Below are 15,060 nucleotides of genomic sequence, written 5' to 3'. Positions count from 1 at the left end.
ATTGTTCTGAAATGCATTGTCTGTGGTTTTATGGATGCTGTTCCTGTTCCACCTTGTGTTTGGATTTCTCAGCTAAAAAAATCCTTTGTAGATGTGGTCAAAAACAATGCAAACTGCGGAATTCATCACAGCACTGAATGTGAGATTGTTTGGAAAATATAGATGGCTCATCTATTAGCTGTTAAATTAGCAGAAGAGTGCTCAGGAGGTGATCATAGAATTACTAGTACTGTAGATTTTTATATTTCTTCTGTTTTACCGCCATTAGGCTTACCACTTCAGAGCCTTCTGCCACCACACTGTGTCCTATCCGCTTCTAAATATATCTCCTAAAACATTAAATATGTGTATACTAATCATGATCAGACTAAAATTCAACTGCTGTACTTGTGGGACTTTTTTTTTATCAGAAGCTGTATTTAAGTGATGACACAGTAATTTGTTCATTCTTCTGTCAGTGTAATTTACAAGGCTACGACAGATAAACATAGCTATACAAGATTCATTTACGGTGACACAATGGCAGATACACAGAGCAGAACCCTGCCTATGAGATAAAGTGGACTGAGTGACTTACGCAGTAATTAGGGGATAATTGTCATTAACCTCGCAAACAGTAGTTTACCCATATTGTTTAAAAGGCTCCAGGATGCATAATGACAAGGTAATCTGTCAAAGCGCTAGGGGGAAATATTAATAAGATTTGTGCAAGCCTGGATAGAAAATATGCAGAAAGCGGCCACATTAAGCTAATTGGTGGATGAATATACACTTGTAAAAGTGCTTCTAATGGCACGTTTGCTGCTCTCCAAATGACTACTGTTAATGTGGAGAAGTGGGCTGCCTAGAAAGTCAGGACTGCTGGGACAAGAGGGTATTAAGACATGCAGGCACAGTTATTATTACTTTGTACACGGTAATATAATTTCCCCCACTTTCTTTTGCATTTCAGTGTCTGTAATATGTGCAATCAGATAGTTCACTTCATGTATCATAATATTTTTATATTCCAGTGACATTTGCTTTTTTTGGCGTCACTTCTGCACCCTGCTATCTCCCTTCTGCATCAGATTGCCACCTATGATACACCTGTTTTTCTTGGTGTAAAATTTTTAGGTAAACAATCAAGGAAAAAGGCCTCATTAAGATCATGTTGTATATATTGCAAGTAATAATGCATAGTTCCCTGATGAATACTAAAGATGGAAATCAATCTCCCGGTTCTGCTGCCATTCATATACCCTACATATAGTACAGCGGAATCCCTTTATTGAGGCACAACATTGCATTCAATCAGAAAACCAAGTTTGTAATGAAATCATATTATTGACACTTTTATTTCAGTCTTTTTATCCTTGTGCAACACCTTAATTCCTTGCAATTCCGTTGGTTAGGCAAATCTCTTACTGACTTCTTTGGAAGTTTTACTTACAAGCCTGGTACAAGAAACCTTTTGTGGCTTAAATTTTCCTGCTAGGGTTATGACTTTAGTGAGCTGGGATTTAAAGTAAGAAAATGACCATCTGATGATCTGATTTAACTTGACTATTAGATATCTTTCCCTGCTTTTGGTGCCATGCATGTTGCATGGAGCAGCTGCAGGGATGTAAGACATGATAAATTGTTCACATTACCACATTGTGATCATTGGAGAAGGTCTTGGCTGAAGAAAACCTGAATGTCTCTTGTGGCTATGTGTATTGCAAATACACACAAATACCTTATTGGAGGTCTTGGTGAATGGGTGAATGCTTCTCGTTTCTCATAAAAAATACATCATTCCTTCAGTGTTGATGAAACTGAGGCATGGAGAAGAGGTTTAAGTAGCTTGCTAAATTCCCTGAAAGACTGCCTGAGCTTAAAGAATATAACTTAATTTCTCAGTGAGCAATGCAGCACTGACACCAACCAGTAAAACCACAAACGATTTCAAGGACTGATACTATCAAGGCAAATTTTCTTACATGGAATGGAAAAATGTGCAATTATATATGCAAAAAAAAAAAAAATGGGAAAGTGCGTATGAAAATCAATCATTGCTATGGTTATGTGCATGTTGGTTATTTCCTATCCACTTACATGCAAAACTGTGTTCTAAAGTTAACCTACACCTGGAATTATTTCAGTTGTTTGCCCCTTTTTTGTTCCTGCATGTCCCTATCCTGAAGAGTTCCCAAGGGAGCTCGTACTGTCTAAACTTTCTGGCTTCATACACAGGTATGGTGGCTTGATTGCATCTAGAAGCCATGTCTGCCTAGGGGCAAACACCTTCTCTTGCTCAACACAAGTTGGTGGCACAGCTGCTTCAGGGACATTTACATGAATTTGCCATGCTTACAGGTTGTAGGCAAGAAAAGGTATCAAAATATTGCTCTAGAGTTGGAGTCCAAGATTCAGAATTTCAAAGCTCTCTAAGGAGTTCGAATACATAGTTTCCAGAAAATCCTGATATTCTGCCATGATTGTAAGAACAATTTCCTTGCCTTTAGTATGCATTAAAAATGTTTTCATGTGCAGATACCATAAAACATGTGGTTACTTTTCATTAACTCTTCTCTGAGCAAAGTCTTTAGAGATCCAGAACTGACAGTAAAGGGAATAAATGCTTGCATTTGAAAATGTGTGACATACTTTGGAAAAGAAGGGCAGAATACTCGGGAAGTGGCACTGGTATTTTAAAATAAATGCCAGATAATGACAATTGCTGAAAGGTGACTTTGGATTCCTAAGCATATGACTTTGGATACCAAAGCAATATGTATCCACACTAACAGAATAAGAGACAGACTTTGCCACTTAACACTTGGGAGTTGTATCTCTTTTTCCTTCCCACCAACAAGACAGTCATAAATCAAAGCAAATTTCACAGACATCAGACATAAGAGTTATACCATTGTAAAATTAGTAAAAGCAAGAAGAGAACCAGGTTCTGATAGTGCTTAGAATGTTTGTTTTTCTCTGAGTGTGGACAGAGGTTTACTGTGAAAAACTAGTCAAGCATCCAGTTGTAAAGATGCTTGATGCAGTTGTCATTATTAAATGAAGCTAGAAATGCTGTGATAAAATGTTTTAGCCCCACAGTGATCTATCACAATTTTAAAAAATAAAAATGCTCTACACAGAGATATAGAGATATACAGGGAAAGAAAAAAAAAAAAAAAAAAAAAAGCAATCATCTTATGAATTATTTATTCTTATCTGGTCCATAATCTAGAGCATTCCATAACAAAGTGCCTATAAGGAAATTCAGTTCCTGAAAGGTGTAGTGTGCTGGTGATCTAGTATTTTGATACCACTCCCTAAAAAGCAGCCCAGAACCAGTGCTCCAGCAGGTTGCTTGTGCAGGGGTCTGTGCTGCTGGCATATGTCTTCAGGATGAGATATAAAACAGAGGGCCTGCATACTTTTGGTCAGTAAAGACCCTGTAGGCCATTTAGCAAAAGCGTGGGTGGTTAACGGCGGTGTCCTGGCTAGGTTTCAGCTGCGGTTATTGCATTCCACCTCCTTACGTTCCATCTGCAGTTTCAGCAGGACATGGTGTTCCTCACTTTCACTCTGAAACTGCTAAGCAGTGCTCCTGTGCATCGTTACACAGCCGCTGTGCTCCACCATGGTGGTATGCCCCCAATATATATTCAAACAGATTTGGCTCTACATAGTGTTTCAGAACTAAGTTATTTCAAAATTACTTTCCAGCATGGTCAGTGGAATTACTATGGATTTAAGGTGCAATTACTCTGGATTTAAAGTGCAGCCAGATTTGACCCAGTGTCTACAATATCAATTAGTAAAAGTTTGCAATAGTCTTTGGGATCTTTTTGGTCAAAATGCAAAGCTTTTTGCTGATGAGTGCATCAGGAAACGTAAAGCATAAGGAGCATCCAGAGTTAAGTACTGTTATATATCTGGCAGCAAAACTAAATACAAGCATGCATGTAATTACAAGTTCATTTGTATACAAACTGCTGGTGTCATTTTCATTTATACTTTGGGGAAAGACAATTCTTTTCTTCTTCTGCTGTAACTGGAATCCTCATGCATACCCTATGTCATTTGGGGAAAGAAAACAACTCCAGCAGGTAAGGGAAAGGGGTGTCTGAAGGTAAGAAGATCTATTGCTTTTGATTTTTCTAGCACAGTGGAGGCTGCAGTGAAGCCAAAAGATAAAGATTTCCATTATTGACTGAGAACTCAGTAGTGCTGCACTGTGTTCATTCCTGCTGCAGCAGTATAACTCAAGGAGAGAACTGCTGACACTTAAACATGAGTTTGTTCATATGGTTTCAGTTGGAGAAGGGGGGCTGTTGGGAGGTGGACAAGAAGTGACAGATGAAAGGGGAAAAAATTAACAATGGCTCTTTGCAGGTTGGGTGTGTTAAACCTCATATCAGTTGCACATGTATAATCACAGCAAACAACTATGCACAACTTTTTTTCATTTTTACAGGAGCAAAGGTGAGTTAGGTTCAGCACAGAAAAAGCACCTCTCAAGAAAATGAGCATGTGAATGCTTCTGTTTCTATGGAAAGTATATACAAGGCTTACTTCTGCCTTACTGAAGTTGGTAGGGGTTGACCAGAATGAGCCAAAGTTGTTTCACATTTCCTGTGCCATGCATACAAATGTGAGTTGGTGTGCTGCTGCACACTTTTGGTCACTTTTACTCCAGGAGCAGTAAGACTACCCATAGCGTAACAGCTTGAAATTTAATTGGGAAGCAAAGAGATGCTCCTGGGAAATTCAGCCAAACAAAAACAACAAACCCTAAATCATGGAAATTATGTAGGCTTTTCTTTATTAGAAACAAATGTTCATTTTTTTCTCCTGTCTACACCCTAATTAAAACCATCCTCTGCAATTATAGTATGACCAAATGAATGTCTCTCAGTCTGCTTTTCAATTGTTACAGCTGCTCTCAAAATGTTTCTTTGAGAACAGCTAGAAAATATATAGGAAGGATTCATAGAAAAAGTGATATTATAAACACCATGCTTGCTTAATTAGTTAATCAAATACATATCTATGTAATATTTTGTAACATAGATATCCAGTTGATATGCATTAAAAGCAACAGCTTATGGTGCATATGTAAACTTGCTAAAATGTGAAGGCTGGGGGTGTTTTTTTCTGTGTAATTTTGAGTGATTCACAGAAATTATCACAATAGTGCCCCAAAATAATCTTTGAGTGCTTCACAGCAGATAAGGTTTGTTTTAGAAGCCAATTTAACATTTTTAACCTTTCTATTAATCTCAACTCTTCTATAATCAACTCTCACTACTCATTCAAGCAGGAGTATACATACACTTTACCTATGCCAAGAAGTTAACTAGTAAGATAAAATTAGAACTGTAAAAAGTCTGTGGTGCATATGCATATGTACATACATGTCTCTGTGTGAGTGTGTATGTATAAAATTAATTAAAGGCAACGCAGGTACAGGAGTCAATGCAGCTTTTCACACAGTGAGAGTTTAGAACAACTGATTTCATAACAAAAGTTGAAGTTTTTCAGTGTATGTTTATACTGTATGCTTGTGTAGACCATCCTTATTTTCTAAATAATCAGTTTTTAAATTGTGAGGTTTTCAAGCTGATTTGAAAGCTTAAAATCTGTAAAGCCTGGAGGCCCTCAAGGAATGAAGACTCCTCTCCACAGTACTCCTCAATTAAACTCTTACAAGTTAGAGTGAACTTTGTGTCTATCTTCTGTTTTAGCATGTTTATATCATCCAAGATAATCATCTTGAGGCCCATCACTTGTTCTATCTGACCCAGAAGTTTAAGACAAGATGTACCCTGACATATCTTGACACATCTCTTCCTAATATATGTTCAGCAAAAATGAGGAGGCAGTTTCAGGATGTTTAACCATGATGTTACTTTGAAGATCTAATGCAGTACATGTGTACATGAATCTTTACCTACATAAATAATAAACATGTATGTATGGGAAGGGGAAGGGTCAAGTGTGTGTTTAGAATTAAAAAACATGCAAGGTTAAGTTCTGTATTCTTGGGGGTTAAATTTTGTATAATTTAGAGATTAAAAGTTTTTCTCCATCTAAAACTGAAATGGATCTACCCACACATATCAAATACAACAAATAAAAATTATTAATAATAAACATAAACATAACAATAATAATAATAATAAAAGGCTGTATGGATGAAAAACAAAGAGCATGCTGAACAGAGTAGGTTTATGTGTCTACTACCTGTAAGACAGAGCTGTAAGCGTGCAGTAGTACCTCTGCACTCACTGGTTTCCTTGTACACATTGTCACAGGAGGCTTGGCTTAATCATCTGTGAGCTGAGAAAAGTAATATAAATCAGAACCTTTTGTCATGGAATATTTAAATGTGGATAGGATTTAATGGCTTTGGGGAGAAAATTTAGCATGAGAGATTGTAAGAAACAAGAAATCGATTACATATAAGAAAGGACTTGAACCTCTAATCAAGTATTACCATACACAGAGAGATCCCTTGCTAGTTATAACTGAATTCAAAGGGGATAATGGTTAGAATTTTTGTTAATTTTAAGTTTTATCAAAAAATGACATTCCTATTTGCTCTTTATCTAGGTTTGCATAATACATACTTACAGTGATATATGGAAAGCCATCTGTAAATCTTGAAGCATATGCTACACGGTATCCATAGGTCTTCTATGAAATACAGATATCTGTACAATTTCTGCTTTTACTGGGGAAATAAAAATCCTTGTTGCAAAATAACCAAATATAGCTTGATGCAACTAGTAGAAGAAGGCAAAGATCATTTAAGACTGACTTTCTTATTCCTTGCAATTTCTGTGACAGTGAGAGTAACCCTGCAGCAGCCACACCTAGCTTTTGTGCTGTGTGACTGCTAGTTTTTGTGATCAGTGGCACATAGCAGCAGCTGTAAGTCTGTCCCTCTTTACTGGAAATCTAGAAAGTTTTGTCCTTAGCTAAACGAGACAAAAGGGGGTGGCATCTCATTGAGAGATAGGTTGTATAGCCAACTGACAGTGCCTCTGACTTGAGCTGTGAAATAACTCCACAAAAGCACACTGATGTCTGCCTGTTTGGTAAGTGCAAACAGCTAGCTGCACAGCGGTTGGGTGACTGACTGCGTGCGGTAACCTTCCGCTTACGTGTGGCAGTCTGTTACAGGATCTGTACCTACTATTCTCATGAGTTATTCTCATGCTGGCTGTATTTAATTTTTATTTACTTAAATATCTGTTTTTATAAAACATCCATCTGTTACATAAGCCTGTGAGTGATTTACAAATTACAGCAAAAACAAAACAAATTACTACCAGTAGTACATTACAAAGCAGCCTGCAGCTGGCTGCAGACAGGAGTCCTAATTCAATACATGTAAGCAGCGTAAATTAGACAATATTATTTTCATCTTCAAACAATGCAAGTTAGAAAGAATGAATACTTGTGGCTTCAGATTGGAAATGTGTATATATAAATTGGGTCACAGATGACAGCAAAGGCCTGGACACCAAAATCTGAACTGTTCTTGGAGTACCACATCAGAATTGCTCAAAAGTAGAACCACTATGGCTGGCTGGAAGTTGTGGGAGAAGTAAAGATGAGAAACATAGGTTACATTCATGGGCAGAGTAGCCAAAATTAGTTGGATGAGAAAAGACATAATCTTAGAGCTTTCGAATGTGAACCTGTCCTTTTGTTTTGTTTCACTTTCTTTTGCAGTTGGGTGTTGTTCTTGTTGTGCTGTTGTTTTATGTTCTGGATGATTTTTATTAACATAGAGTACCTCTAAAATACTATTCCATCAGACAGGTAGAAATGGGGGAATAGCAAAATTAGCGATGTCCACAGTGCTCAAAGGTATTCAAAGCTGCAAACACTTCCTGACTAATGCAAACCAGGACCACACTGCAAAACAGCATCTGCATGATGGGTTTCCTAAATCTCTGTGTAGAACATGCTGAGCAGCTTCTGCACAGAGATTGGTTCTGGTGCTCTGAAGCTGGGTCAACAGTGTGAGTCCTTCTAAAAGTATTCTGCAATTAATTACTTTTGAGGGTTTCACAATCTTGTAAGGTTTCATTGTCAATGGCCATATGTGGAGCCTTTCTGAACATTCCACAGTAGCATGCACGGTTCTGAAGAATACATGACATTGACATCATTAAATTTGAATTCATAAAGGTGACACACATCAGAGCTGAAATAACGAAAACCAGCTTTCATCAAATAAATACAGGCTTTACCATTTGGGGCAAACTGCATTTTCCAGTGCTCTAGAAAACGTGAGGGGAGGAAAGACTCAATCCTCTGAAGACTGAAGATAATAAACTAATTAAATAAATAAATATAACCTGCAAAAACCGAAAGACATTTGCAGGCTTCGTAATCAAATAAGTGCTAGTGGTTTTTGCAGTACTGTGTAGTCCAACATGTTTGGTTAAGTTCTGAAGCTGAGATTCAGGATTTAAAAAGATCAGAGACAGTACAGAGGAGTATCTTTGCAAGGCTTTCAAATTGTTTAATGCATGAGGAAGCATTGGAATAATTTTGATTTGATGGCATGCAACAGTGCTTGTTGGTTATAGTTACCATGCTGATGTTATGTCCAGCATTTGCCCAAAAGGAAGGATGCCAATAAAATAATGTATTCATTATATAAGTATTTTAATATGTTTTTATCAATACATGCTGGAATGGATTGCCTGACATTACACTGCAGAATTTTTAAGTCCTACCTTCAGGCAAATCTCATGCTTACTAGCAAAAATGAAAGTGTGAAATGCTTTTTAATGTATATTTAACAACAGATAGTCTAGTGATTACTGATGTGTATTCTCTCTGGATTTTTCCCTTGGTATCAGAAGGCAATAATAAGAGACAACATTTTTACACATTTATGCTATCTACATCCATCAGATGCTTACTTTTTACATATTTTTAACTGTCATTTATAACAAGGCTGAAAAAAAAAAGTCATCCCTTAAGTCTAAACCATACCAAGATCGCAAGTCTGCAATCAATTCCCATTAATAGTCCAGTTATGGTTAAAACAGTGTCTGTATTTCTACCTTTTGATGCAAGTTTATAATGAATGTGTTTTTCTGTATTGTTTTAATGGAAAAAAAAAAAGAGAGAGAGAGAGAGAAAGAGAGAGAGAGAGAAAGAGAGAGAGAAAGAGAGAGAGAAAAGAAAGAAAGAGAAGGAAGGAAGGAAGGAAGGAAGGAAGGAAGGAAGGAAGGAAGGAAGGAAGGAAGGAAGGAAGGAAGGAAGGAAGGAAGGAAGGAAGGAAGGAAGGAAGGAAGGAAAAGAGAAAGAAAGAAAGAAAGAAAGAAAGAAAGAAAGAAAGAAAGAAAGAAAGAAAGAAAGAAAGAAAGAAAGAAAGAAAGAAAGAAAGAAAGAAAGAGAGAGAGAGAAAGAGAGAGAGAAAGAGAGAAAGAGAGAAAGAGAGAAAGAGAGAAAGAGAGAAAGAGAGAAAGAGAGAAAGAAAGAAAGAAGGAAAGAAAGAAAGAAAGAAAGAAAGAAAGAAAGAAAGAAAGAAAGAAAGAAAGAAAGAAAGAAAGAAAGAAAGAGAAAAAAAAGAAAGAAAGAAAGAAAGAAAGAAAGAAAGAGAAAAAGAAAGAGAGAAAGAAAGAAAGGTACTAGTTTTATATGGTATTTTTAAGACTTTTTGTCTTGCGTCAGACTTTCTTATGAGAAGGTCCATGAGTTACTTAAGCTTTATGTTTACCTACATTTCAAAAGGAAATCTCTCAAATTTATTTATTTAGACCTTTTTTGTAGTGTCACTATTTTATAACAACTAAAGTACAATTTTCCATATTTTACAATATGGAATGCACATTGTGGACTGCACAGCAACAGTTCATGCTTTATACTAATGTATGCTAAACTATTGCATATTATATAGATCACTGTTGTTAAAATAGCAGTATTGGAGTGTTTAGATCACAGATCCCCAGTGGTCTACATTTTGCTTGCTTTGACATTATTAAACTTAACTTGTTTCTCTTACTGTGATTGTAATTACTATATTTGCATGGCTGAAAAGTTTGCTTTTTTTGGTTGAGTTCTATTAACTCTGTTTGCATGTTGTGATTGTTTTTTTTTTGAGCTTAGTATTTCATGTGCAGGCAGCAGAGCACCTTCTGTTGAATTCAATAATTATGCAGAATCAATAAGTTTTTTTCTTTGTGTTTGTCTTTGTTGTTTCTTTGATATGGCCTCTAGGATGCTGCAGGCAAGGTGCTGGACCGCTGGGCCATCATGTCCAGGGAAGAAGAGATCATTACCCTTCAGCAGTTCCTGAGATTTGGAGAAACCAAATCCATTGTGGAGCTGATGGCAATTCAAGAAAAAGAAGGGCAGGCTGTGGCTGTGCCATCTTCAAAGACAGATTCAGATATAAGGACTTTTATTGAAAGCAATAATCGCACCAGGAGCCCAAGTCTCCTTGCTCACCTGGAGAACAGCAACCCTTCCAGCATTCATCATTTTGAAAACATCCCGAATAGCCTTGCATTCCTGCTTCCATTCCAATACATAAATCCAGTCTCTGCTCCACTGCTGGGGCTGCCTCCAAATGGCCTCCTGCTGGAACAGCCAGCAATGAGGCTCCGTGAACCAAGCCTTACAACCCAAAATGAATATAATGAGAGCAGTGAATCTGAAGTTTCCCCTACACCTTTCAAGAATGAGCAAACATCCAGCAGGAATGCTTTGACCAGCATCACAAATGTTGAACCCAAAACTGAGCCAGCCTGTGTCTCTCCTGTTCAGACACCTACACCTGTCAATGATTTATCAAAAACAGAACATACTAAAAGCTCATTCCGCATTCACAGAATGAGGAGAATGGGGTCTGCCTCCAGAAAAGGAAGAGTGTTTTGTAATGCATGTGGCAAAACTTTCTATGACAAAGGTACTCTTAAAATCCACTACAATGCAGTTCACCTGAAAATCAAGCACCGGTGCACTATTGAAGGCTGCAACATGGTCTTCAGCTCTCTCAGAAGCCGCAATCGTCACAGTGCTAACCCCAACCCCCGCCTCCACATGCCTATGCTAAGGAATAATCGAGACAAAGACCTAATTCGTGCTACATCAGGTGCTGCCACTCCAGTCATAGCAAGTACAAAATCCAACCTAACTTTAACAAGCCCAGGGCGTCCACCGATGGGATTTACCACTCCCCCTCTAGATCCTGTACTACAGAATCCTCTTCCCAGCCAGCTGGTGTTTCCAGCTTTAAAGACTGTCCAACCTGTTCCTCCTTTTTACAGAAATTTACTTACTCCTGGAGAGATGGTGAGTCCTCCAACCTCCCTCCCTACCAGTCCAATAATACCAGCATCAAGTGGCATGGAGCAGCATCCCCCTCCTCCTTCAGAGTCATCGGTTCCATCAGTGCTGATGCCCACTCCAGAGCCTAATACTGATCTTGCCCCCAAGAAGAAGCCAAGGAAGTCGAGCATGCCAGTTAAAATAGAAAAGGAAGTTATTGATACTGCTGATGAGTTTGATGATGAAGATGAAGAGGTGAATGACAGCAGTACAATGGTGAATGACATTGGTCATGACAATCACTGCCATTCTCAGGAAGAAATGAGCCCAGGCCTGTCAGTGAAGGACTTTTCTAAAACTGACAGAAGCAGATGTATTACCAGACCAGATATAAGAAGGGCAGACAGCATGACATCAGAAGATCAGGAGCATGAGAGAGACTATGAAAATGAGTCAGAATCATCAGAGCCCAAATTGTGTGAGGAATCCATGGAAGGCGATGATCGCCTCCATGAACCTGGTGAAAAACCTATGATGCATAGTGACAGACAAGATGAAAACCACAATGACTCTTCTAACCAGGATGTCATTAAGGTGAAGGAAGAGTATACAGACCCTACATATGATATGTTCTACATGAGCCAATATGGACTGTACAATGGAGGCAGTGCCAGTATGGCTGCCCTTCATGAAAGTTTTGCTTCCACATTCAACTATAGCAGCCCTCAGAAGTTCTCCCCAGAAGGTGAAATGTGCTCAAGCCCTGACCCCAAGATCTGCTACGTGTGCAAGAAGAGTTTCAAGAGTTCCTACAGTGTGAAACTTCACTACAGAAATGTTCATTTAAAAGAGATGCATGTCTGCACGGTGGCTGGCTGTAACGCTGCGTTCCCATCACGGAGAAGCAGAGACAGGTCAGTAAATATTAATTGATTTTCTACATTATTAAATGTGTTGAATTATGTATGAATAGGTGGTTTAGGGTACATGAAGAAATAGAGAGATGCACAGTAATGACAAGTGACAATCATGTTCTCGTGACATTGAGAGAACTTTATCACTTCAAGATTTCCATTGTTGCTTGGCATTCAGAATAGTATTTATTGTGCCATCCTCTTAAGTGACTGGCAAGATAATAAATGTCGTTATTCTTTCTGTGTACCTGTGACTATATGTACTTCTCTTTATAAGCTGCAACTTATTACATTTATTTTCTTCTCCCTGCAGCTTTTAAATCTAGAAAAGCTTCTATTAAATATATAATAAATAATATATAATGCAAATATCTTTATGCATGCATAGAAGTAGGAAGGAGGGGAAGGGATGGATGGACAATTGGATGAATGGGTGGAGAGAGAGAGAATGGAAGGATTGGAATAAAAGAATGATTTCCATCCCCATAGGGTGATATAGAAGTAAAGAGGAAACATTCAAAGAATAGTCTTTCTTCTCTTCAATTTTTAAAATTAGCAACAAGTAAATATTAAGAAAGTAATTGTCTCTTTGTAGGAATGTATACACGTCTCAATCCTCTACAGTTATTTAGTCCACTTTCTTTTCTTCTCTGAGCAAGTCCCTTCCCTACTGATTGGAATAATGTATACTCAGACAGAAGAGACTAGACCCCTACATATTGTTAAGATCAACCCAGGGTATATTCTGCTGGCCCTTCGAATGAAATCATGCCCAAGCTATGCTGCATCAATACTGAAACAGTGGGGTTAAACAGAAGCAGCTGGTCCTTAAACTCTTAGGTTTATATATACACTATTCTTTTTGATTCCTGAGGAAAATGTAATCTAAATGGAATTTCTCAAGCTAGTAGGATAGTGCAGTTATTTCATAGTTGTGGATAAAAGCTCTCACATGTGATGATGATCATATTAATACATAACAAAATCTCTCTGGTTCATGGAGTGATGGAGAGATTGGGTCATCTCTTTTCCTTTATTTGTGTTTCATATTTTTTCATTATGCTGTAAAGATTCAGCAGACACAGGAAGGAAATTAAACCTAGCTAAGTATCTCACACACAGCTCCTTTTTTTTTTTTTCATTGAAGTTGATGAGGTTTGAAAGTGAATATATCTTGCAATACAAAATGAAAGCAACTTAGTACTGAGGAGACTAAGGAGACAAAATTTGCTTTTTTGATGGAGTCCAGTCCCTGACTATCTCATATCTTCTCTTCCCATTTATAAAATTCCCTGAAAAGAACCATTAGAAAACAATTTCAAAACAGACAAGGATGATCTAGGAAGTTTGTTTTACAGTAGGAAGAAACCACTGGGCATCAAGCAGGGAAAAGTGAATTAAGACTCCATTCTTTGGGTGTCTTGATAACTTTTATGAGACTTGAGTTTGACAAAGGAAGTGGATGAGTCAATGGCATACTTCATTCTGAGTTTAGATATGTTCAATTCCTGAAACTGCACAGGTTCCGGTAGTCCAAAATTTGCCTTGGTTGGTCTGTTTCCTCAAGTGAATTAGTGAAATGTTAATCATATACTAGGCAAAACAGCTTTGGATTCAGTGTATGAATTAAGAAGTGACTAGATTTAGGATTTGGAACATTGTGCAATATTAAATTTCAGAAGGAAACCATTGATAGGTTATGCTAATAATACAGGTAGTATATTAAAGATTTGTAAGTCCTAACAAAGAGATGACTGTGATGATGTATGTAAAATATTTCTGAGACATGAACATTTAAATAGGATACATTTTGAAAATATTTTGAGAACTATGTAGGATACTTCTATTAAGCTTATTGAAAGTAAGCCATAAAATAAAAATCTATGATTCAGGAACTTAAAAATTAGGCTGCATATTTAAGATAAAATTATTATTTACATATCATTTTGAGTTGTGTAAATCGCAAAATCATCCTTTTATATCATTTCACAAGCAACATTCAGAATATGTTTTGGTTAATTGTTACACTTGGAACAACATAAATTCATAGGCATGATATGTCCATTAATTGCAAGGATTTAACAGTGTTCATGCACTTCAAAAAATTTGAAGGAATGGTACAGTTTGTGTGCCCATTCAGGTTTGATGTTTTCCCAGGTTCATTAGAACCTCTGGTTTGCAAATTTTTCTGGAAACGCCTTGCAAGAGCCAAGTAATACTCCCATGGTTCTTGTTAATACTTTCAGACATTTGAGAGAGAAGTATCTTTGAAACTTTCTCCTGTTATCCAGTCTTGTCTAGAAATGCAATGTGTAGGACTGTACAGAAATGAAAGCATAGGTAGAGCATATAAAACAAAGTGGACAAAAGATTTTAATTAAACATTTTTAACATTATTTTCTAGTTTTTTCTATTAAAAAGAAAAAAAAAAAGAAAAAGGAAAAGAAGAGATTCATACAATACATTTAGGAAGCAGAATTTAACTTAATATATTCTTTTTGTAAACTGTTTAATAACCCGAAAGGCTTTTCCATTCAATTTGTATATAAATATAAGAAAATACATGCATTTACTTTAGAGAGAGGCATTACCTAAGTTTTTAATGGCTAGCTCTTCAGATTGTGGGCAGCCCCTCGAAATAATTGGGTAAAATGGTATTGCAAACTGAGAACTTCTGGTCACTTAAAGCAATTTCACTTAAAAGCTCAGAAACATTTTGCTATTAATTGCTGTAGAAGAAATAAAAAATAGCTACCTAAAGCACACGGTGAGTGTTACTAGATAATTTTTTTCATGTATTGCAGTTTCTTTCTTTTGGATACATTATCAAAAGTCTGTGTGATTTCCTTGTATTATGACTCAAACGATCAAC

General features: G+C 37.1%; 1 protein-coding gene across 1 annotated transcript in view; it reads left to right on the top strand.

Annotated features, from left to right (window-relative positions):
- BNC2 (basonuclin zinc finger protein 2) overlaps nucleotides 1-15,060 on the top strand; it is a gene marked incomplete at its 3' end in the record, with an annotated part of 165,283 nt that overhangs the window by 129,245 nt on the left and 20,978 nt on the right. The window contains exon 4 of the mRNA XM_084305434.1: nucleotides 10,222-12,188. Coding sequence (XP_084161560.1) covers nucleotides 10,222-12,188 — 1,967 coding nt within the window. The remainder of the gene's footprint in view (nucleotides 1-10,221; nucleotides 12,189-15,060) is intronic.

The sequence above is a fragment of the Netta rufina genome (genome assembly GCF_964035555.1).
Source record: "Netta rufina genome assembly, chromosome: Z".
Classification (NCBI taxonomy): Eukaryota; Metazoa; Chordata; class Aves; order Anseriformes; family Anatidae; genus Netta; species Netta rufina.
Note: the sequence above shows the minus strand (reverse complement) of the source record. Positions and strands in the feature narration are given on the sequence as shown.